Source organism: Dermochelys coriacea, chromosome 1, assembly GCF_009764565.3.
Source record: "Dermochelys coriacea isolate rDerCor1 chromosome 1, rDerCor1.pri.v4, whole genome shotgun sequence".
Taxonomy (NCBI): Eukaryota; Metazoa; Chordata; order Testudines; family Dermochelyidae; genus Dermochelys; species Dermochelys coriacea.
The window spans coordinates 224,991,378-225,012,098 of record NC_050068.2 but is presented as its reverse complement, the minus strand read 5'-3'; the positions used below and the strand labels follow the sequence as shown (position 1 = coordinate 225,012,098).

The following is a 20,721-nucleotide window of genomic DNA, read 5'->3' as shown; positions in this document are numbered from 1 at the left end:
GATACAGGGAGGTTGGGAGTGAGGGGACAGGGCTGTGCAGTGGGCCTGGAATGGAGTGTGAGCTCAGCACTGGGACAGCAGTGCTGCCTAGGTTCCCCAGGGCGCTGAGACAGCTTAGAGCGTCTTCTACTAAACTCAGAAGATACACAGGCTTGCTGATACATTTCTATTGATTGGAAGAGGCATCTCTGACTACTAGACAGATTTGTGTGATGCAGTCACAGCTGTCCTTTAAACTTTCGTATTTATCAGCAATTGTTATGAAACTGAAGATTGCCTACCTCCCATTGCCCTCTCTATTGATAGCAATCCCGTTGTCGATGTCAGCTCCATCAGAAGCCTTGTGTATGCTCTTTGGTTAGGTGTTGAGTCATACCAACTTAGAGATAGGGCAGAATCTTTTACAGGCAGAAGCCAAGTCACCCGTCGTGCTTTTGTCCTGAAGAAACTTGGATGCAGCTTGCTTTACTTTGAAATGACAAAGCAGATTCTCTCTCTGACATTTACAGCAAAAATCAGAAGTCAGAGATTAGTATCCCTATGGAAGGGGCAGAGTGAAGTTTGTAGTGTGTGATGGAGAGTTAGTGGCAGTGGCAAGACCCATGCCTGCAAGCAGTGGAATAGAAGACAAATGGGGTTAGGTGCCTTAATCTTTCATTTCCTTGATTTTATATCAGGCATGTTTATGTGTGTAGCACCCTTCACTCTTACACCATGAACTTTTGCATATGAATGATTTCTTTTTAAAGTGTCACTCTATGGCCTGAAGCAATGCATTAAATAGGACTGTCAGGCAAACAGTAGTGTTTACACACTGTTTAACAGATATTTTTGTGCAAAATAGTAAAAGAATAGGGGGGTGGACTGTACAGATGCACAAAATAAGTTTTGTTCACAACCTAATCAAGGTGCAGAATATTATGTTAGGATCTTGATCTTTTATTTTAAATCTAAAAACATCTCTGCTTAACTTAGACAGTGTTTGTTTATTTTATGATTTTGCAGTTAAATAAATGTTACTCTACAATTCAGGGTGTACTTTTTTTGTGGGGGTGGGGGGAGAACATCAACAGCTGCTTGCCCCTTTCCCACCTGCAGCTAAGAGAGAACACACCCTCCTCAAGGATTTCAGCATTGCAGCTCAGTTTCAGGCTACAGCTGCTAACAAAGACTGCACTTCTTACCAATGTATTGTTTCAATTTCCCCTCCCATCACACATCAGCATACATTCCATTGATCAAGTAATCTAGCCTATTATAACGTCTTCTCTGAAGAGATTGAGACATCCTTCTGCTTATTAGCGCAATAACTAATAGCAAAGACACTATCCCAAAAAGTAAAGCTGCTATGAGACCACTTTTGTCACCAGATTGAGGGGCATGCTTGCTTTTTGGAACATCATGTAATAGGCCAGCTTCTGAATCAAGCAGCCTATTATCCTGCTGCATATTTTGAAAAGGAGCCAAGGAATCCTTACTAAGCAAAGCACCAACTGACAAAGAAAAGAGAGCGATGCCGCTAGTACTGTCTGTAGAGATGGCTATTGGCTTCATAGTGGTGGCAGATGTTCTTGCAAATTCTGTAACAGTTCTGGAATTTGAGATCATGTGGTCAGTTGTGATAAAAGCAGTAGTGGTAGGAATCTGAGTGCTAGTGTTTTTGGGTACAGCACTACTGACAGTGGTAGGAAGCATGGTAGGCAGTGGTGGAGAGGAGGTGCTGAACTGAAAAGTATGAGCAGCGCTTGTAGGCAATAGCTCAGTTATTTTTTGTTTTGGGAAATAATCTAAAGTCTCAGGATGTTTTTTCTCTTGGTCTTCAGGAAACTGTGTGTGCAATTCAATCTTAACTAAATGTTCTTCTATATGGTCAATGAGTTCAGACATCTGAGAAGTAGCAGATTTCTGCAAAGCAGCAGTATGATTCAGGTGACCTGCCTGATTGGGAAGGTCAAAGTGAGCTGCTTGTGAAGAAAGAGAGTTTCCCTTCGAGTTGTAATTTTCAAGCTGTGAGTCCAGAATCTGTATACCTAAAAATAGAAAGAAAATATATAAATTAAATTATTCAATCCACTTTAGCAATCAAATGCTTCCTCTGTCTACTGCTTCTTCTGAATCCAATAGAGAATCACAAAAGGGGCCCACCCCGAAAAGAAACAATTAAACTGCCTGGAGTATCATGATTTTCTCCTATTTAAAAAAAAAAAATCACTCAAGTGTTTGGCAATAGGCAAAATTTTTAATATTACAGTTATCATAGCACAAATTGATACTTCATCTCCAAAGCCAAAAAGTATCAGGCTGGATTCTTCACAGTCTTACACCTTATGTAAGCATTTACCTCTGTGCAAAGCAAGCATTTGATGTGGTAGTATTCTGTACTCACATTGCACATGTTTAAATGCTTATACAGAGGTGCAAGGCAGTGAAGAATCAGGCCAGTCATATTCAAAACATTCTTAGTTGCTGTCAACCAGAGAAGCAGAAGTTACCAAGTCACACTTGTATTTGTCAATTTTGCATATATCGATCCAAAGTACTTATAAGGTCTCTGTTGCTTTAGTATCTGGATGCCTCACAATCTTTTAATGTTATTATCCTCACAATGTAATTATCCTGTGAGGTAGGGAAGTACCATTATCTTCATTTTACACAGGCACAAAAAGGGTCAGTGATTTGCAAAAAGTCTCACAGGAAGTCTGTGGAGGAGCATGAACTTCAACCCAGCTCTCCTGAGATTCAGGCTAGTGTCCTAACTACTGGACCATCCAGAATTAATTTTCTTACAAACCCGCTTCACTCCACTTAGTTTCTTTGTGTACCTGCCTGCAATACTTTTAATTTTTTTTTTAAACCATGCAGATGAGACAGGCTTAGGGGTAACCTTGGGACATCCATCTACACAGAGGATAGAGAATTCAGTCCTTGATCTCTCTGGGAAGAAAGAGGAACACTGCATTGTTACAACTGTATTGCATTAGGGATTGAATGGAGCCTCTACAATTTACAAGTACCTCTCTGATTGAAGTATCTGCCTGACTTAGGGTTCAACAGTGTACCTAGAACAAATTAAAATGCTGAAGTGTTACATTGGCACTGAACGAATTTAAATATCTTAATATCTTGCAAGCATAGATACTTGTTGTACATGCATATACATATGGAATTTGTGACCACACTAGTGGAAGACCCATGCTCCCACATCACATCCTGAAATCTGCTCATTGCAAATGCATTCCACTTGCTCTGATTGGGTTTATCAATCCTGTCTATCAAGCAGAGGGATTGTCATATGGATTCCCAGCCCTACCACCACGCAGTGAGCAGAGCAAGGAGATATTCCAGTTTATCAGCCAGGTAGGAGAGTTCCACCCATCCAACCCTATATTGTAGAATGTAAGGAAAGCCACCCTAATACCCAGTAACTAGGAGACAGAAGAACCCTCTCCATCCCAGAAGCTAAGAAGAACAGAAAGAATGGATCTCAGAAGTGTGACACATAGGGATTTCTACTGTGGCAAGCAATTGCTATTACTAGTGTAACAAATCCCTACATTCTCCAAAACATCCTGACAACTTCCTACTCAACAAACTGACTTGTTGAACAGTCTGGGTCTCCACTCTTTTACTAAGAGAAAGGTACCCCCGTGAGAGTCATCATGATGGGAAGTGGATGAAGAATTGTTATAAGTGAGGAAGGGCAGGGTCCATCATAAGTAGTTGACTAAAATGTTCACCTTTCCTCTGAAGTTAAATTGAATCAATTTCTAAGCAGCACGATGCATAGCAGCTATGTTAAAACTATTAACTGGAATCTGGTAGCAAAATATGCACAGTTTGGCATGATAAAAGCTGCATACAAACTCACATTATTGACAAAGATTCCATTTTGTTAAGATACTGTATATAGATCCTATGCAAAAAAACCCTAACACTTTGGGTGAGTAATAGTTCTTGGGAAGACTAACTGGCACACCTCCTTTGTCCACATTATCATCATCCAATCGCCAGTTGAATTTACCATTGGGTGTGTTACTTCACCGTTATTCACTGTATTACCTCTAAGTACTGGAGGGTTAACCATATACGAAGTTCCTAAGCAAACAAAAACCACACACACCCAACACTTAGATAACCTAGAATTAATGGTGAAAGAATCTCTAAGAAATGGATTTTCTCTCTGAGAAAAGTTAAGTGATAAGACAACCATGTTAAAGTTCCACTTTACAAGATCACCATATCATTAAAGTATGCAAATATTTGGGTGACCTTCACTGTATACCTTTAATTTTCCCCTGCCACCTGACAGCAGCCAGAAACTAAGATAAACAAGTTGACTCACAGGCTCACCTCATCAGTGATTGCCCTAGTGTCCCTAATGTAAAACTACATGAAGGATGTACACTCTTGCTTCCCTCAGAATCTCCCCCAATATATCTTGATTTTGACCAGCAACATCTCTGCTCTTAAGAGCAAAATTGTGCAATACACACAAAATAAGTACCAAACTGAGATCACCTGACGTGTAAGTCAGGATTTGTCCTCAGGCTAGTGCACTAACCCTGTGTATTATTCCCCCTTCCTTAGCAACAGGTCTTTGCAAGAGAACAGACAGGAAGAAGACGAGAAACTGAATACATGGAGAATTTAGAAGGAGAGTACACTGCTAAGTAGCTTACACTCAGATTTCACCTGTCTTAAAATTGATATAATTAGATACATATAGGACTTTTGAAAAAAGAAGTGGCGGATTTAAAAATATACAATTCATGGTCTCTTCTGTCTCAACTGGAAGCCCCTTTATCCAGATTGCTGTGCTAACTCCCATTATATTGGGTCACAAGGAAGGAAAAAAACCTTCACAGTTAATTCAATTAATTGAAATGGAAAGACCACCTACTCCAGCTGCTGTGGTACAAGTTGGGAAATATATTTTAGGTTTCTAGAAAGGACATTAAGCAGCATAGAGCAAAAACACAATTATGTTGTAAACTGGAATGCAATAACTTTTAAAAGAAACTTCCATTTAAAACCATAATCAGAACGAGAAAATCCTTGTTATATAACAGTTTGTTACCACATGGCCTTTTCATAATCTATCCAACAGACACCAAAAAAACCCCAGAGTCTTCCAAGAACAAGTTATTGATTTTTCTGCAAGCTTTACTCAGTAGTCAGAAAAGGATTTCTACAAATTTGATATTTTATTATTTAATGTGCACCACAAACTCAAAGGCCAAAATCTAGATGGTCAAAATCCAACAGTTTCCTCAGTTCCAAGTGAATTACCTCTGAGACAAGAAATTTGCCCAACGATACAGCAGATGTGGTCAGCTAAATCACCATTCTTTTCTCATTCCAAACAAAAGAGTGTTGGACTGAACCCCACTTGTAGAAGCCATGCTTTTAGACAAGCCCCAAAGTAGAGCAATGATGCAGTGTTCATGTAAATTGGGTTGCGCAACCTGCAGGTTACCAAGTTCACTCCCTCAAATAACCATCAGAAAACTGCCGTGTGTGTGGAATTTATGCTGTGGGAAACAGTTGTTGCTCCTTTTCAGTTTGTTTGGGTGACAAAGAAGGATCTCATCACCCTGCATGAATCTCCCCACCTTCTGCCACAAAGCCAACAGATGTACCTGAACACTCTTGGATGTACTATCAGGAAGCAGACAGTCATTGCAGCCAGAGTCTGACTAATCACACCCTATATTTTGGGGGTTAAAAAAAAAAGTCAGCCTTATTTCCTCATTTTCATTTTAGATTGTAAGCTCCCAACTTCAGGGGCCTTGTCTTCTTAAGAAATTGTCACGTGCTAGGCACACTAGTGGCATTATAATAGAACAAATAATCTTGCTATTGAAGGAAGACAGATAAAGCAGTACACTATTTAAAAAATATAAAAGAACAGTATTCTACAGGACCATTCTCAAATAGTCCATCTGCTAAACTACCTTAGAGGTCATCTCCTTGAGGCCATCCAACCTTAAAGGAAATGCCTAATGGGATTCTATGGGTATTCTCAGTAGATATACACTAATATCACGGTTGATTATCTGTATGGAACATGTTGTCTATGTTCCAAATGAGAGTGTGAGAGGCAGAGCAGAAACCCCAAGTAGTTTTTCAGGAATAGCTTTTGTGGCTGGAAACAGAAGATAAAGACATCTCTTGAATCACAAATGGGTTCTGTGGTGGTTGAGCTGGAAAAATCAAGTTTGCACTGAATAAAACTGCTCCAATATTTGAGTATTTTTCTTTATCACTAATAAGTGTAACCTTGTGCACATTTCTATCTGAAAAAACAAACTTAAAAGGTTTGTCACAAGAAGTGGACTAGGCTTCTTGGTAACTATCAATGAAAAACTTATCAGCAATGTAGACTTCAGGTAAACGAGCTCACATATATCATTTGCATAAATCAACATGAACGGGAGCCAGAAAAAGAGCACAATTGAAAACAAATGGGTATAACTCAGCAATTGCACTTTGGCAAATCAAGAGCCCAGCACAGTCACATGTTCCCTTCCCTCTTTCATTCCTCCACATACTCCTGGGGGAGAAAAGAGTGGGAGAAGTGTGATAAAAGTTAGATAATAAATTAATTACTTGGACTCTTCTGTTTTTGCACCCTAGGAGTTTAAGCCATTTGTTCCTTTCCCTGCCCTGGTTTCCTGGTGTTGTCACAGCAAATGCACCAGCTTTCGTGAGCTACAGCTCACTTCATCGGATGCATTTGGTGGGAAGAAAAAAAAAAAAAAAAAGAGAGCTGCCTCACGAAAGCTTATGCTCTAATAAATTTGTTGGTCTCTAAGGTGCCACAAGTACTCCTTTTCTTTTAGCAAATGCACTGGAACAGTTTCTGAAAAAGTTATGCAGATGACCCTGACAGACAGCATGCTTTCCCTCACCAGCCAATTCCTTCCCAGGAGAAAGTTACCTCTTCAGTAAGCTCAGCCTTTGGGAGATATCTGAGAGAGAGGAAAAACTCCAGTATTTAAAAAACTTGTGTTCTCTGCAAAATGAGCCATACTGAAACCACCATATAAACTCCCTTGCGAGAGGACAGTCTAATTGTCAATTTATTATTTGAAGAGTTCAGTCAGATAAGATAGCAGTATAGAAGTATATTTTGAGAGAAAAGGTGTGTGAGGTATCTTTTAGTGGACCAAATACTGTTGGTGAAAGAACCAAGCTTTCGAGCTACTCAGAGCTCGTCTTCATTACCTCACCCACCTTGTCTCTCCAATATGCTGGAACTGACATGGCTACCGCTACACTGCAAAGTATATTTTGGTCAGCTTGCTACATCTTAATAGCTGACCTTAGTACAGCTAATGTATTAGTGCCAAAAAGTGCACAGCACATTAGACACGACAAGAAATTCCTGAGTTCTAAGTCTTCTCTAAACCTTGCTACTGACATGCAGTTTGGCCTTGGGTAAGTCCCTTTGCATCTCTGCTTCAGTTTCTCTACCTGAAAAAAAAGAGGAATATTACTACTTTTGTTTACTTACTAACCTTGCAGAGATGTTATGAAGATTAATATTTGTAGAGTGCTTTCTATAACCAAGTATTTATATGCCCCTCAGCCACCACAATATGATCCCTTCAAATATGTAAAGTGCTACAAGGATGCTAAATGTCTACTGCTTCAACTCTAATGCAAACACACATCAGTAAGACACACGAGTATATACAAAACCAATGATCAGTTGATTTTAGTATCGTTTACCTCTATTTATCCTGTAGCTCACAAGTCCTTTTAATGGTTTCACTGGACAAGCTTCCTTACTAGGGCAGTAAAACAGGTAGCAGTTTGGATGCTGGCTTATCCTTCGAGCATCATAAATCATCAAATTACACTGCCTGTCTCCTAAAAAAGGATAATATATTATATACTTTAGTAGCAAGAAGTGTTGTATCTACCTCTTTTATGGCAATAAGCTCTGCTTAGCTTGACTAAAATCCTCCAGATCAGTATGAAGGGAAAAGAATGAATATATCACATTCTGCAGGAAATATAGTTGGGGATTAATATATATAACTAGATACCTACAAGCCAAAAGCCTATCTGCAAGATGTTGCCCATCCTTCTACGTGCCAACGAGGTCTAACAGAAATAGTAGGATAAGCCTCCCCTCCCCCCCCTGCTGGGATTCCTACCAAGGTGCTGTTGCCCTCAGATCAGATCCGGGGACACCATTTTTCATATGAGCCTTTGGCTCAAAGGCATCTGATAAATTTGAAAAACCCCTAATTTCTTGAGAATTCTGAGAGAAGATTTCACCACCCCCACAGCCTCCTGACTGTTTCTGCTGTTTGATTCACTGTTAACACTGTGAAGCTGCTATCTGCAGCTGTAGTTCATTCTGCTTCTAATGGCTTGATGGAAAGCAAAGATCCCAGAAGAGTTTAAGCATTTTATTTTTAGCTACTCATATGTAACATAAAACAATCCATTTTTTCTTTTTATTCTGTCTACTGCACTCACAAAGTTATGGCTTCTATGTCTTGGAGTGGATGGTGAGGGCGAGGGGGAAGGGCTTAAAACCATTGTGCATGCCAAACGTTCAAGATACATGCAATAATTGCTAAGACTAATACATATTGCTAGGACTTAATCATTAAAATCTCATTTCATTGGCTAATAGGTTTAGCAAAACAGACCAATATTCACAATATCTCGTTAGTCTTGGTGTGAAAGGAGAGAGATATTCACATTCAGTGCTAAAAGAAGAAAGGAAATGCAGAATGTACTGGTTCTTCCCCTTTGAGGGCTGACACCAGCTCATCCTATCCCAACCCATTACAAGCATGTCATAAGCAGTGATAGAGAAGAACAGAGATCAAGGGAGTATAAGTTTACCCGATATGTTTTTTTCTAAGCAGCAAACATTAATACAAGCTTCCCGAGTTGGTGTATATATTGGCTCAGTCCCTCTGATGCCTTTTGAGAGAGATCGCATCATATCAATGACAACATTTTCCATCTTCTCTAGAGAGCAATCTTGACTTAGGGATGGCCCAGGTATCATGTAACACATGATTAGAAATGTGCAAGTAGACCACCAAGTTATACTGATGGACATTTTTACTTAGGTGCCTTCTTCTTCAGTTAGGAACAGTGATGAACTTCTTGGTGTTTAACTTCAAGATAATCTCATTTTAAGAAGAATGCATATCTGTGGGGAAAAATAAGGAATGGCTTCCTTTAGTCAAAATGAAGTTTTCAACAACTTTTAAGAGCCTTTTGCACAAGTCGCAAATGTCGGTCTTTTTTTTTTTTTTTTAAAGTTTATATTACATACTTGATGCAAAGTTACCTACTTTCTGTCATAAATATAAAGGGAAGGGTAACAAACTTTATGTATGCAGTAATATAAAATCCCTCTTGGAGAATCCCCTTACCTGTAAGGGGTTAATCAGTTCAATTAACCAAGTTGGCACCTGACCAGAAGGACCAATGGAGAAGATACTTTCAAATCTGTGGGGGAAGGCTTTGTTTTTGTGCTCTGTGTGTGTTCTCTCCGAGACAAAGAGAGAGACCAAGCAGGTAATCCAGCTCCTACTGAAATGATACATCTAATATTACAGAAATAGGAAGTAATAGCAAGGAATGCATTAGATTATCTTTTGTTTTAGCTTGTGAATTTTCCCTGTGCTAAGAGGGAGGTTTATCCCTGTTTTTTGTAACTTTGAAGTTTTGCCTAGGGGGGAATCCTCTGTATTTTAAGTCTTATTACCCTGTAAAATTACTTCCATCCTGATTTTACAGAGGTGCTTTTTTTTTTTTTTTTTTACTTTTTTTTCTTTATAATAAAGTTCTGTTTTTTAGGAATCTGATTGGTTTTTAGTGTCCTAAAAACCCCAGGGTCTGGTCTGTGCTCACGTTGTTTACCTATCTGGTTGGTAGATTAGTCTCAAGCCTCCCCAGGAAAGGGGGTGAAGGGGCTTGGGGGAATATTTTGGGGAAACAGGAACTCCAAGTGGTCCTTTTCCTGAATCTTTGTCTAACTCACTTGGTGGTGGCAGCAGTACTCACAAGAAAGGATTTGTGTCTTGGGGAAGTTTTTAACCTAAGCTGATAGAAATAAGCTTAAGAGGTCTTTCATGCAGGTCCCCACATCTGTACCCCAAAAGTCAGAGTGGGGAGGGAACCCTGACACTTTCCAACATATCTGGCATCTAAGGTATTTTAGAATTTCCCAATTAAAAACATAGCTACACTTTTCAAATGAAAAAGGGTGGTGAATACAGCACAGAAGAATCTCTCTGAGGTATTTATATGGCCCCATCATAATATCTGAGTGGCTCTTATCTTTAATGTATTTGCATTACATACCTATAAGGTAGGAAACTACTATAATCCCCATTTTACAGCGGGGGAATGGAGGCAGAGAAGGCATAAGAGACTTGTCCACGGTCACACAGGAAGTCTACATCAGCTCTGGGGATACATATTGCAATCCTATTCCCTACTTTTTCAACCAAGATGCCCAAGGACATAAAAAGAGTATCAAAGGGGATCAGTGCAAACACTGGAAACAGGTGATTTGGGGGATTGCTATTGAGAGGGACAGCCCCTGTTATATCATCACGCTCCTGCTCAGGTCTGCTAGAGGGTCAATAGAGTAAAAATAGTTACAGAGATTTCAAGGCCAGAAGGGACCACTGTGATCATCTAGTCTGACCTCCTGTGTAACACAAGCCATAGAACTTCCCTACAATAATTCATAGAGGGTATTTTTTCAAAAAACGTCCAGTTTTGATTTTAAAATGGTCAGTGATGGAGAATCCACCACGACTCTTGGTAAGTTGTTCCAATGGTTAATTACTCTCACTGTTAAAAATGTATGCCTTGTTTCCATTCTGAATTTCTCTAGGTTCAGCTTCCAGCCATTGAATTGTGTTATACCTTTCTCTTCTAAATTAGAGCCCGTTATTAAATATTTGTTTCCCATGTAGGTCCTTACAGACTGTAATCAAGTCACGCCTTAACTTTTTCTTTGTTAAGGTAAATAGACTAAGCTCAGAGTGTCTATCATTAAGAGGCAGGTTTTCTAATCCTTTAATCATTTTCTTGGCTCTTCTCTGAAGCCTCTCCAATTTATCAAGATCTTCTTGAATTGTGGACACCAGAACTGGACACAGTATTCTAGCTATATCAAATATAGAGGGAAAACAACCTCTCTACTGTTACTCAAGATTCCCGTTTATGTATTCAAGGATTGCATTAGACCTTTTGGCCACAGCATCATACAGGGAGCTCATATTCAGCTGAATATCCATCATAACCCCACTGGCAGTTTTGTCAAGCAAAATAGTGGTTTCAGTAACTTTTTTAATGGATAGGCATCCACGACACAAAAAGCATCATCAAATCTAGCAGCGCTGGTGGTACTCTCAGTAGTCTGGCTAAGATTTGAATAGATCATGGAGACTAAATGACCTCCAGGTCCCAAGGGCAAGACAACACAGAAGAAGCTTGCAACGTTACTGCCTGTGCTGTATCTGTCTAGTAATTAGAAGGATACAGATCTCAGGATACTTAAATCTTATACCTTAAGACTGGAGGATAGGTAATATGATGCCAATTTTTTAAAAAGGCTCCAGAGGCGATCTCACAATTACAGGCCTGTAAGCCTAACTTCAGTACTGGGCAAACTGGTTGAAACTACAGTAAAGAACAGAATTGTCAGACACATAGATGAACATGATTTGTTGGGGGAAGAGTCAACATGGTTTTGTAACGGGACATCAAACCAATCTACTAGAATTCTTTGAGGGGGCTTATTAAACATGTGGACAAGGGTGAGCCAGTGGATATAGAGTCTTAGATTTTCAGAAACCCTTTGAAAAGATCAGAGCCATCCTGTCCATAGGACGGACAGGGGAACTGCCCTGGGTCCAGAGCTTTGGGGTGCATGGGGGGCAGGGCAGCACAGCCCAGGGGCCTAGTGGGAGGCCTGGGGCCAGCAGCAGGGGTTGCCTGCAGCCCCCCGGGCTTGGGCTCAGTCTCTGCAGCAGCAGCGAATAACCTGGCCCCAGCCCAACCTGCCGGCTCCCAGCATCACCCGCCACAGCATGGTCCTAGTGTCCCCCAAACACTAGGGCCAGGGCAGGCTGAACCTCACCCTGCCCTTCTGCCTCAGACGGACTCTTCCCTTTTCCAGTGGGACCCTCCACCAGCACAGGCATCCCCTCATCCCTAGCACAGGTGAGTGCCAGTCAGTAGTCTCCAACATCCCTCGCCCATCGCCCAGCCCTGGTGTCCTGCCAGTGCCCCACACCTCCCCCTTGCACTGCCCTTTCTCCTCTCTCCCAGCACTGGGTGGGGTCCTCCAATGCCACCTCCAGGCTAGGGCCAGCCCTTATCACGCCCCCCTGCCTCAGGGTCCTCCTTGCCTTTCAGTTCTTCAGCCTTGGGGTCCCCTTCCTGCAGTACCACCCACCAGGAACTGGGATCCTCCATCCATCTGCTTTTCTGCCTCCCCTCCCCTCCCAGCCCCCAGAGAAATCAGATCTTAGAGCCCCTCCTCCATGCTGGAGGTCCTGGGGTCCCCCAGCACAGTGCACATATAGGCTGTCCAAGAGCCACCCAGTTCCTGAGACATGGGCTCTCAGTGTTGCAAATGTGTAATTACATTTTAAAAAATCCACTGAGGGTAGTGAGACCATATGCACCTGGGAAGTAAGTCTGCTGCAAGGAAGTCCAGGAAGGTGGATTTCAAAATGTAAGCGGTGTGACACTGATTGTGATCGGTGAGGGTTTTTTTAAATTATATGAACTTTATTATAAAAAAACTACAATATTACATTATAATTATGCAGCTGGGCGCTATCAATATTTAATCTGTGGCCAGCAGCTGCCCTTGAAGTTCACTGTAATCAGATTTCACCTTATAAAAAATGTTAAGGGTGGCCACATACAGGCTGATTTGCCCCAGGCTCCGCACCCAGCTAGGGATGGCCCTGAACAAGGTCCCTCACCAAAGGCTCTTAAGCAAAGTAAGCTGTTATGGGATAAGAGGGAAGGTCCTCTCATGGATAAGTAACTGGTTAAAAAGATAGGAAACTAAGAGTAGGAGTAAATGGTCATTTTCAGAATGAAGAGAGGTAAATAGTGGGGTCCTCCAAGGGTCTGTACTGGGACCAGTCCTATTCAACATATTCATAAATGATCTGGAATAAGGGATAAACAGTGAAGTTTCAAAAACTGCAGATGATACAAAACTACTCAAGATAGTTAAGTCCAAAGCAGGCTGCAAAGAGTTACACAGGGAACTCACAAAAGCAGGTGACTGGGCAACAAAATGGCAGATGAACTTAAATGGTGCTAAATGCAAAGTAATGTATATTAGAAAATATAATCCTAACTATACATATAAAATGATGGTGTCTACATTAGCTGTTCCCACTCAGGAAAGAGATCTTGGAGTCATTGTGGATAGTTCTTTGAAAACCTCCACTCAATGTGCAGTCAAAAAAGCAAACAATGTTGGGGAATATTAAGAAAGGGATAGCTAATAAGACAGAAAATATCATATTGTCTCTTTATAAATCCATGGTACGCCCACACCTTGAATACTGCGTGCAGATGTGGTCACCCCATCTCAAAAAAGATATATTGGAATTGGAAAAGGTTCAGAAAAGGGCAACAAAAATGATTAGTGGTATGGAAGAGCTTCCATATGAAGAGAGATTAACAAGATTGGGACTTTTCATCTTGGAAAAGAGACGACTAAGGGGGATTATGATAGAGGTCTATAAAATCATGACTGGTGTGGAGGAAGTAAATAAGGAAGTGTTATTTACTCCTTCTCATAACACAAGAACTAGGGGTCACCAAATGAAATCAATAGGCAGCAGGTTTAAAACAAACAAAAGGAAGTATTTCTTCACACAACGCACAGTCAATCTGTGGAACTGTTTGCCAGGGGATGTTGTGAAGGCCAAGACTATAACAGGGCTCAAAAAAGAACTAGATAAGTTCATGGAGGATAGGTCCATCAATGGCTATCAGCTAGGATGGGGAATGGGGGGCTCTGTTATCAGAATTTGGGAATGGACGATAAGGGATGGATCACTTGATGATTACCTGTTCCGTTCATTCCCGCTGAAGCACCTGGCAATGGCCACAGTTGGAAGACAGGATACTGGGCTAGATGGCTCTTTGGTCTGACTCAGTATGGCCGTTCTTGTGTTCTTTCATGAACACAAACTTAAAGAGTTTAAATTATTTTGAAGTCCTGCAAAGATATGGGAAGTAGCCTCTGTATACAAACAAACAAGAGTGAGTTCCTCCTGCCCTACCTCAGCCCTCCCACCCCTAAAAAAGGAGCAAGATCATTTTTGATGTCCCTCGTTTAAGGGAACACTCATTGCCCTTTTAAGCAAACCGGGCAACTTGTTGAAAGCCACATAACTAAACAGAAGGCGGAGCAGCGCTGCTTACACGGCCACCTGCCAGGAAAAACAGGTTCCCCATCCCGCATATGTGGGTGGGGCAGAGGGGCACAATAATCCCTGGGGCGGTCACGAGCAGCTGGGTTTGCTGTTATGTTTTCAGGGAGCCCGAGTCCTGAATCAAAGCCGGGGGGCAGGGAAGGAGATGACACATGCTCGCGGAAAGGAGAGGAAACTGCTGCTGGGGCAGGAAAGGGAGGGGGAAGAGGATTAAGGCACCAATTAACGAGACCCCTGTTCTCCATGACTTGCAACTTGTTTTCCCCTTGGTCAGGCTCCCCAGTGCACTAAGCCTGCAGCCCGGATCTCTCTCGCCTGCCCCCAAGGAGTAGCCGCTGCGGAGAGCCCCCCCGCGCCGCTCTCTGCAGACAGCCTTACCGGCAAGAGGCGTCCCCCGCGGGGAGCAGCGCTGCCCAAGGAGGCTGCAGCAGCCGGAGGAAGGAGCTTTGCTTTCAGGCGCCTCCGGGTCCGGGAGGGAGGGAGGAGGCAGAGCTGCTGCGGGCGGGGGCGGGCCGAGCTGTGTGACTTTGAGGGCTGCGTGATCCCGGACGCTTGAAAGCAAACTCGTGTGCTTAGCTTGACTCCAGTGGCTAGGCTTATTGATCCCAATGGGGCTACTCCTCAGTCCCCTGCTCGCAAATCATGAATGAGGCGCCACGTGATGGGCATAAAAGAATGAGATTTATTTATTTTTTTAAGCAGCAAGCCTTTCTGGGGGCTTTTTATTTGCCTCCTGGTTTTGAGCCTCCAGGGTTTACATCTTCCAGCTCTTCTCTGCAACCGTGAGCGTTAAAAAGTTACTCTCTGCCTCACCCTTGACAGCTGACAATCTAACCTAATAACATGACTCCAGGCAGAGGTGCTGGAACAATCTGTATAGTGGGGGGACTGATGAGAGCCATTGAACCAAATGCATCGGATGAAGTGAGCTGTAGCTCAGGAAAGCTTATGCTCTAATAAATTTGTTAGCCTCTAAGGTGCCACAAGTACTCCTTTTCTTTTTGCGAATACAGACTAACACTGCTGCTACTATGAAACCTGTCATTGAACCAAATGGTAAACCCTGTATGTGATGGAAACCACTTTAAGTCAGGGGATGCAGCAGCATCCATAGTACCAGCACCTATAACTCCAGGATCTGGGTCTTTCAGAAAAATACCAAATATCTAGAAACTCCAGATACTTGGCAATGCTGAGTCATATGTTTGCAGGATCAGGGCCTCTATCCCTCTCTCATCTTTGCTAGATGGGCTGAAGGTACCTGTGTTGTCAGGACTGTAAAACAAACATTGGTCATTACACAGTATCTGAACTGCTACCACATCCGGATCCATAAACCACTGAACTTCCCAAATAGGACAAAAAGAAAAATTTCCTCCTTCCAAAAACAGAGAAAATTCTTCCTGGCACTTAAATGCCAACACAGGTCAGTCAAGTTACAATTTGCTCTAATTATCTTTCTCACAAATGCAGATGAGGGGCAATACAAAAGGTGTAAAGTTATCATGGAATCATAGAAATATAGGGCCTGAAGGGACCACTCTATTCCTACTTGAGATTCCCCTATTTAAGGATTGCATTAGCTCTTTTGGCCACAGCGTCACACTGGGAGTTCATGTTCAGCTGATTATCCACCAGAATCCCATATCTTTTTCAGTCACTACCTCTCTGGATAAAAAGAAAAGGAGTACTTGTGGCACCTTAGAGACTAACAAATTTATTAGAGCATAAGCTTTCGTGAGCTACAGCTCACTTCATCGGATGCATTTGGTGGAAAAAACAGAGGAGAGATTTATATACACACACACAGAGAAGATGAAACATTGTGTGTATATAAATCTCTCCTCTGTTTTTTCCACCAAATGCATCCGATGAAGTGAGCTGTAGCTCACGAAAGCTTATGCTCTAATAAATTTGTTAGTCTCTAAGGTGCCACAAGTACTCCTTTTCTTTTTGCGAATACAGACTAACACGGCTGCTACTCTGATACCTCTCTGCATAGAGTCTCCCATCATCTAAAAGTGTGGCCTACATTCTTTGTTCCTAGATGTATAATTTACGTTCAACTGTATTAAAATGCACATTGTTTGCTTATGCCCAGTTTACCAAGCAATCCAGATCCCTCTGTATCAGTGACCTGTCTTCCTTGTTATTTACCACTCTCCCAGTTTTTGTGTCCTCTGCAAACTTTATCAGTGATATTTTTTTTTGTTTTCCTCCAGGTCATTAATAAAAATATTAACTATTGTAGGTCCAAGAACTGACCCCTGCAGGACCCCAGTAGAAATATACCCATTCTGTGATGATTTCTCATTTATAATTAAATTTTGAGACATATCAGTTAGCCAGCTTTTGACACATTTAATGTGTGCCATGTTCATTTTATATATTTCTAGATTTTTAATCAAAATGTCATGTGGTACCAAGCCAAATGCCTTACAAAAGTCTAAGTATATAACATCAACACTATTACCTTTATTAACCAAACTTGTAATCTCATCAAAAAAGTATCAAGTTAGTTAGACACAAACCCATGTTGATTGGCATTAATTATATTACCTTCCTTTAAGGCTTTATTAATCAAGTCCCATAACAACTGATCCATTATGTTGCCTGCAATTGATGTCAGACTTGCAGGCCTATAATAACTCAGATCATCCTGTCTATCCTTTCAAAATATTGGCACAATATTAGCTTTCTTCTAATCTTCTAGAACTTCCCCGGTGTTCCAAGACTTATTGAAAATAAACATTAATGGTCTCTGAGCCCCTCAGCCAGCTCTTTTAAAATTCTTGGACATTATCAGGTTGTCCTATCAGTCTTCTGTTCCCAAGATTAATATGCCCAGGTTTTTTTAACCTTTCCTCATAGGTCACATTTTCTAAACTTTTCATTACTGTTGTTCTCCTCTGGATTCACTGCAATTTATGCACATCTTTCCTAAAGTGTGCCACTCAGAGTTGGACATAGCACTCCAGCTGAGGCCTCTCCAGTGCCAAGTAGAGCAGGGCAATTATCTCATGTCTTACAAATAACACTCCTGTTAACACCCTAGAATGTGTGACACTGGTAGACATGCTGTCAGCTCTTGTCAAGGCTGTAGGTGTCAGCGAGCATTGATAAATTCATAGCTGGAAACCAGACCAGCTCACCTATATGTTAGTATTGTTTAAGATAGGGGTTTGACTTATAAACATGTGTTTAGTGTTTAGACTCTGTAAAATGCTTGTAAATTGCTGCATACATTAATCTTACTTGTAATGTCTGTATCCAATAAGGCAGGGGTTCTCAAACTTCATTGCACTGCGACGCCCCTTCTGACAACAAAAATTACTACATGACCCCAGGAGGGGGACTGAAGCCTTAACCCACCCAAGCCCCCACCGGGGTGTCAGGGGGCCAAAGCCAAAGGGCTTCAACCCTGGGTGGGAGGGCCTGTAACATGAGCCCTACCGCCCAGGAATGAAGCTGAAGCCTGAGCCCCACAGGCTTCAGGTTTGGCCCCAGGCAGCGGGGCTCAGGCTTTGGCTTCGGCCCCTGGCTCCCGCAAGTCTAAGGCCAGCCCTGGCAACCCTATGAAAACAGCACTTTGAGGTCCGGACCCACAGTTTGAGAACCGCTGCCATAAGGTAATATGTAAGTTTTGCTTTATAACTGTAAAAATGCCTGCTCTTAACTTGTGAACCAAGGCAGGGGAAGTGGTTCCCTTGCCCATCAAGGACTATCAAAACTAAATGGGCCATTGTGAAACATCACAATATAAAGACTGGGTTGACGTCCCTCTCACACCCATGAAGGTGCTACGTACAAGGAAGCTCGTCCCATCAGCTTGAATTCTGGAAGAAGAAAATAAAGACAGCTGACATGAAAATTCTTGATCTCTTTGCTCTTTGGACTCTCACAGGGCTGGAGCTATGAAACAGAAGCAGAGATCCCCCGGGTCAAGGGTTTGCCCTAAAAGACATTCAGTGCTGACAAATTAATACTACAGTTCTGTCATCTTATGGAACCACAGACTGTAACTCATTTATATATATATGTTGCCTGCTTTAACCTTTAAATAATTCTCTCATTTCTTTTTCCTAGTTAATATATTCTTACTTAGTTTACTATAGGATTGGCTACAAGCATTCTCTTTGGTGTGAGATATGAGGTACAAATTGACCTAGGGTAAGTGACTGGTCTCTTGCAACTGGAAGCAACCTGAATCTTTTGTGATCTTTGATATGTGGGAACCACTGTAAACTAAATCCAGCTTGTCTGGGTGGCAAGATAGATGGGAATGCCCAAGGGGACTGTCTGTGAATCCATGGTAAGATATAGTACTTCAGAAGTTCACATTTGTTACTGGGTTGGTGAAATCGAATTACAGAACATACAACCAGTTTGAGGTGTATGTCCTGCTTTTGACTGTCTACCCTGAGCTTGGCATTCATGGTCGTGAACCACTCCAGATAGTGTGACAGAATATTAGCTTTTTTCCCAACTGTATCACATCGTTGACTCGTATTCAATTTCTGATCCATTATTCCACCCAGATACTTTTCAGCAGTGCTATCATTTGGCCAGTCATTCCTCATTTTGTAGCTGTGCATTTGGTTTTTCTTTCCTAAGTGTAATAGGCTGGTTCGGCATGATTTATTCTTGACAAATCCATACTGGCTATTCCTTAGAACCCTATTATCCTCTAGGTGCTTACAAACTGATTGTTTAATAATTGATTACAGTATCTCTCCAGGTATCAAAGTTAGGCTGACGGATCTATAATTCCCTGGGCCCTCTTGGTTCCCCTTGTTGGAAGCTAGATGCTGTGCCCTACCTTTGAAAATAACAAAGAAAAATCAAACAAGTTATTCTGAATTTTATCTATTCAACTGATGGGTGAACTGAGCAGCTCCAGTTGGAAATGGAAATGAGAACATACATATATATATATTAGAATGATCATGACAAGTGATGATCATATAAAAATGTCACTGTTTTTTATTACTATTAATAATCATCTTTATTATGGTAGAGTGTAAGGGCCACCCAAGAGTGGGGGCCTCATTGTGCTAGTTAATGTACAACCACAGAATAGTAGATGGTCTCTGTGTCAAAGAGATTTCAATCTAAACAGACAAGATGGATACAGGGTGGTATCACTAAATCCCCATGGCATGGCTTTCAAAGATGCTCACATGCAGCAGTTCCCCATTTCACAGAAGCCCTCATTATGCAAACTGCCCTCATTATGCAAAATTATCCATGCGGCGGGACCCCTTTGCCTGTGAAAAGCAGGTTGCAGGATCAGAGCGTAAGGTCCTGATCCTATTAAACACTTACACATGAGCTTAACTTTAGCACCAGGAGTAGTCCCAGGGAAATCATAGGACAGCCAAGTGCAAGCATAAGTGTTTGCAGGACTGGGGCCTTATTTAGGTGCCTATATGTGGACATAGGATTCTAATTATAGACAACCTATTTTGAATGGCCTCAGTGCAGACGCTATTAATGTTTTCCATATGGAATGATTTCTTCCCCTCCCCTTTATTTTTAGGACAGCACTAGCACCCTGAAGAAGCCCAAGAGGAATGTAAGTTTTGTCCTCATTAACACGTGTTACCTACACAGTTTACTGCTTGGTAAGGGCCCTGCTCTTGAAAACTGCTGTACATAGGCAGAATCCTGTGGCAAACAGAGCCCCGCTCATGTGGCCCACCCTCTTCCTCAGACCAGCTGGCAGGAAAAGGGCCTAAGGGCTCAATCCTGCAAGGTAAGTAATGAAATGGGAGTTTAAGACACTGGGCACCTCGTAGACATGACAGGATTTGGCCCAGAATTAGAGCAAATCTTGCTTTGTGAGCTGGCTGCTAATTGGTCAGTGGGGCAAATGCAACCTGCTGGTGTGACCGCCAAGCACCTCTGTATTCTTTCCATACACAATATGTGCAACATATGCCTCGTGCGATATCATTTAAAAACTAACACCACACTGATTGTCAGGATTCTTGTGTAATGTATGTACAAAATGCATATTCAGAGTTAAATGAACATAAACTGAAATTATGAGTACAATGTGTTTACCAGACAAGTCTGGGGAATGGGGAGCTGGTTTTTCAAAGGCAAAGAACAAGCTGACACCTCTAGCTAGGTGTCAAAGCTGATTGGCAATCACTGGTCAAGTGACCATTCTTTTGCAAAGAATGGGGGCAGGAACAGATCAGTCTGCAATTTAGCAAACAACAATAGGGAACCTCTTTCACCATGAGAC

General features: G+C 41.8%; 1 protein-coding gene across 3 annotated transcripts; it reads right to left on the bottom strand.

Moving 5' to 3' along the window:
- Positions 1–923: 923 nt before the first annotated feature.
- MANSC1 (MANSC domain containing 1) lies at positions 924–15,146 on the bottom strand. Of its 3 annotated transcripts, none has more exons than XM_038387858.2 (5): positions 14,847–15,146; positions 14,101–14,251; positions 8,869–9,184; positions 7,735–7,875; positions 924–2,030 (listed from the first exon to the last, which is right to left on the bottom strand). In XM_038387858.2, exons 3-5 carry the CDS (start codon positions 9,089–9,091, stop codon positions 1,213–1,215), a joined length of 1,182 nt encoding a protein of 393 aa, XP_038243786.1. In that variant the 5' UTR covers positions 9,092–9,184; positions 14,101–14,251; positions 14,847–15,146; the 3' UTR covers positions 924–1,212. The 3 variants fall into 3 exon arrangements, with proteins under 3 accessions (XP_038243786.1, XP_038243785.1, XP_038243791.1); XM_038387857.2 differs by having other exon boundaries at positions 14,101–14,275; positions 14,847–15,145; XM_038387863.2 differs by lacking the exon at positions 14,101–14,251.
- Positions 15,147–20,721: the final 5,575 nt, after the last annotated feature.

Coding starts and splice junctions, on each gene's coding strand:
- MANSC1 (XM_038387858.2), bottom strand. CDS start 9,091: ATGTCCATCAGTATAACTTGGTGGTCTACTTGCACATTTCTAATCATG. Junction 7,876..8,868: donor CTTAGAAAAAAACATATCGG/GTAAACTTATAC, acceptor ATCCTTTTTTAG/GAGACAGGCAGTGTAATTTG. Junction 2,031..7,734: donor GAGCTACAGGATAAATAGAG/GTAAACGATACT, acceptor TTCTATTTTTAG/GTATACAGATTCTGGACTCA.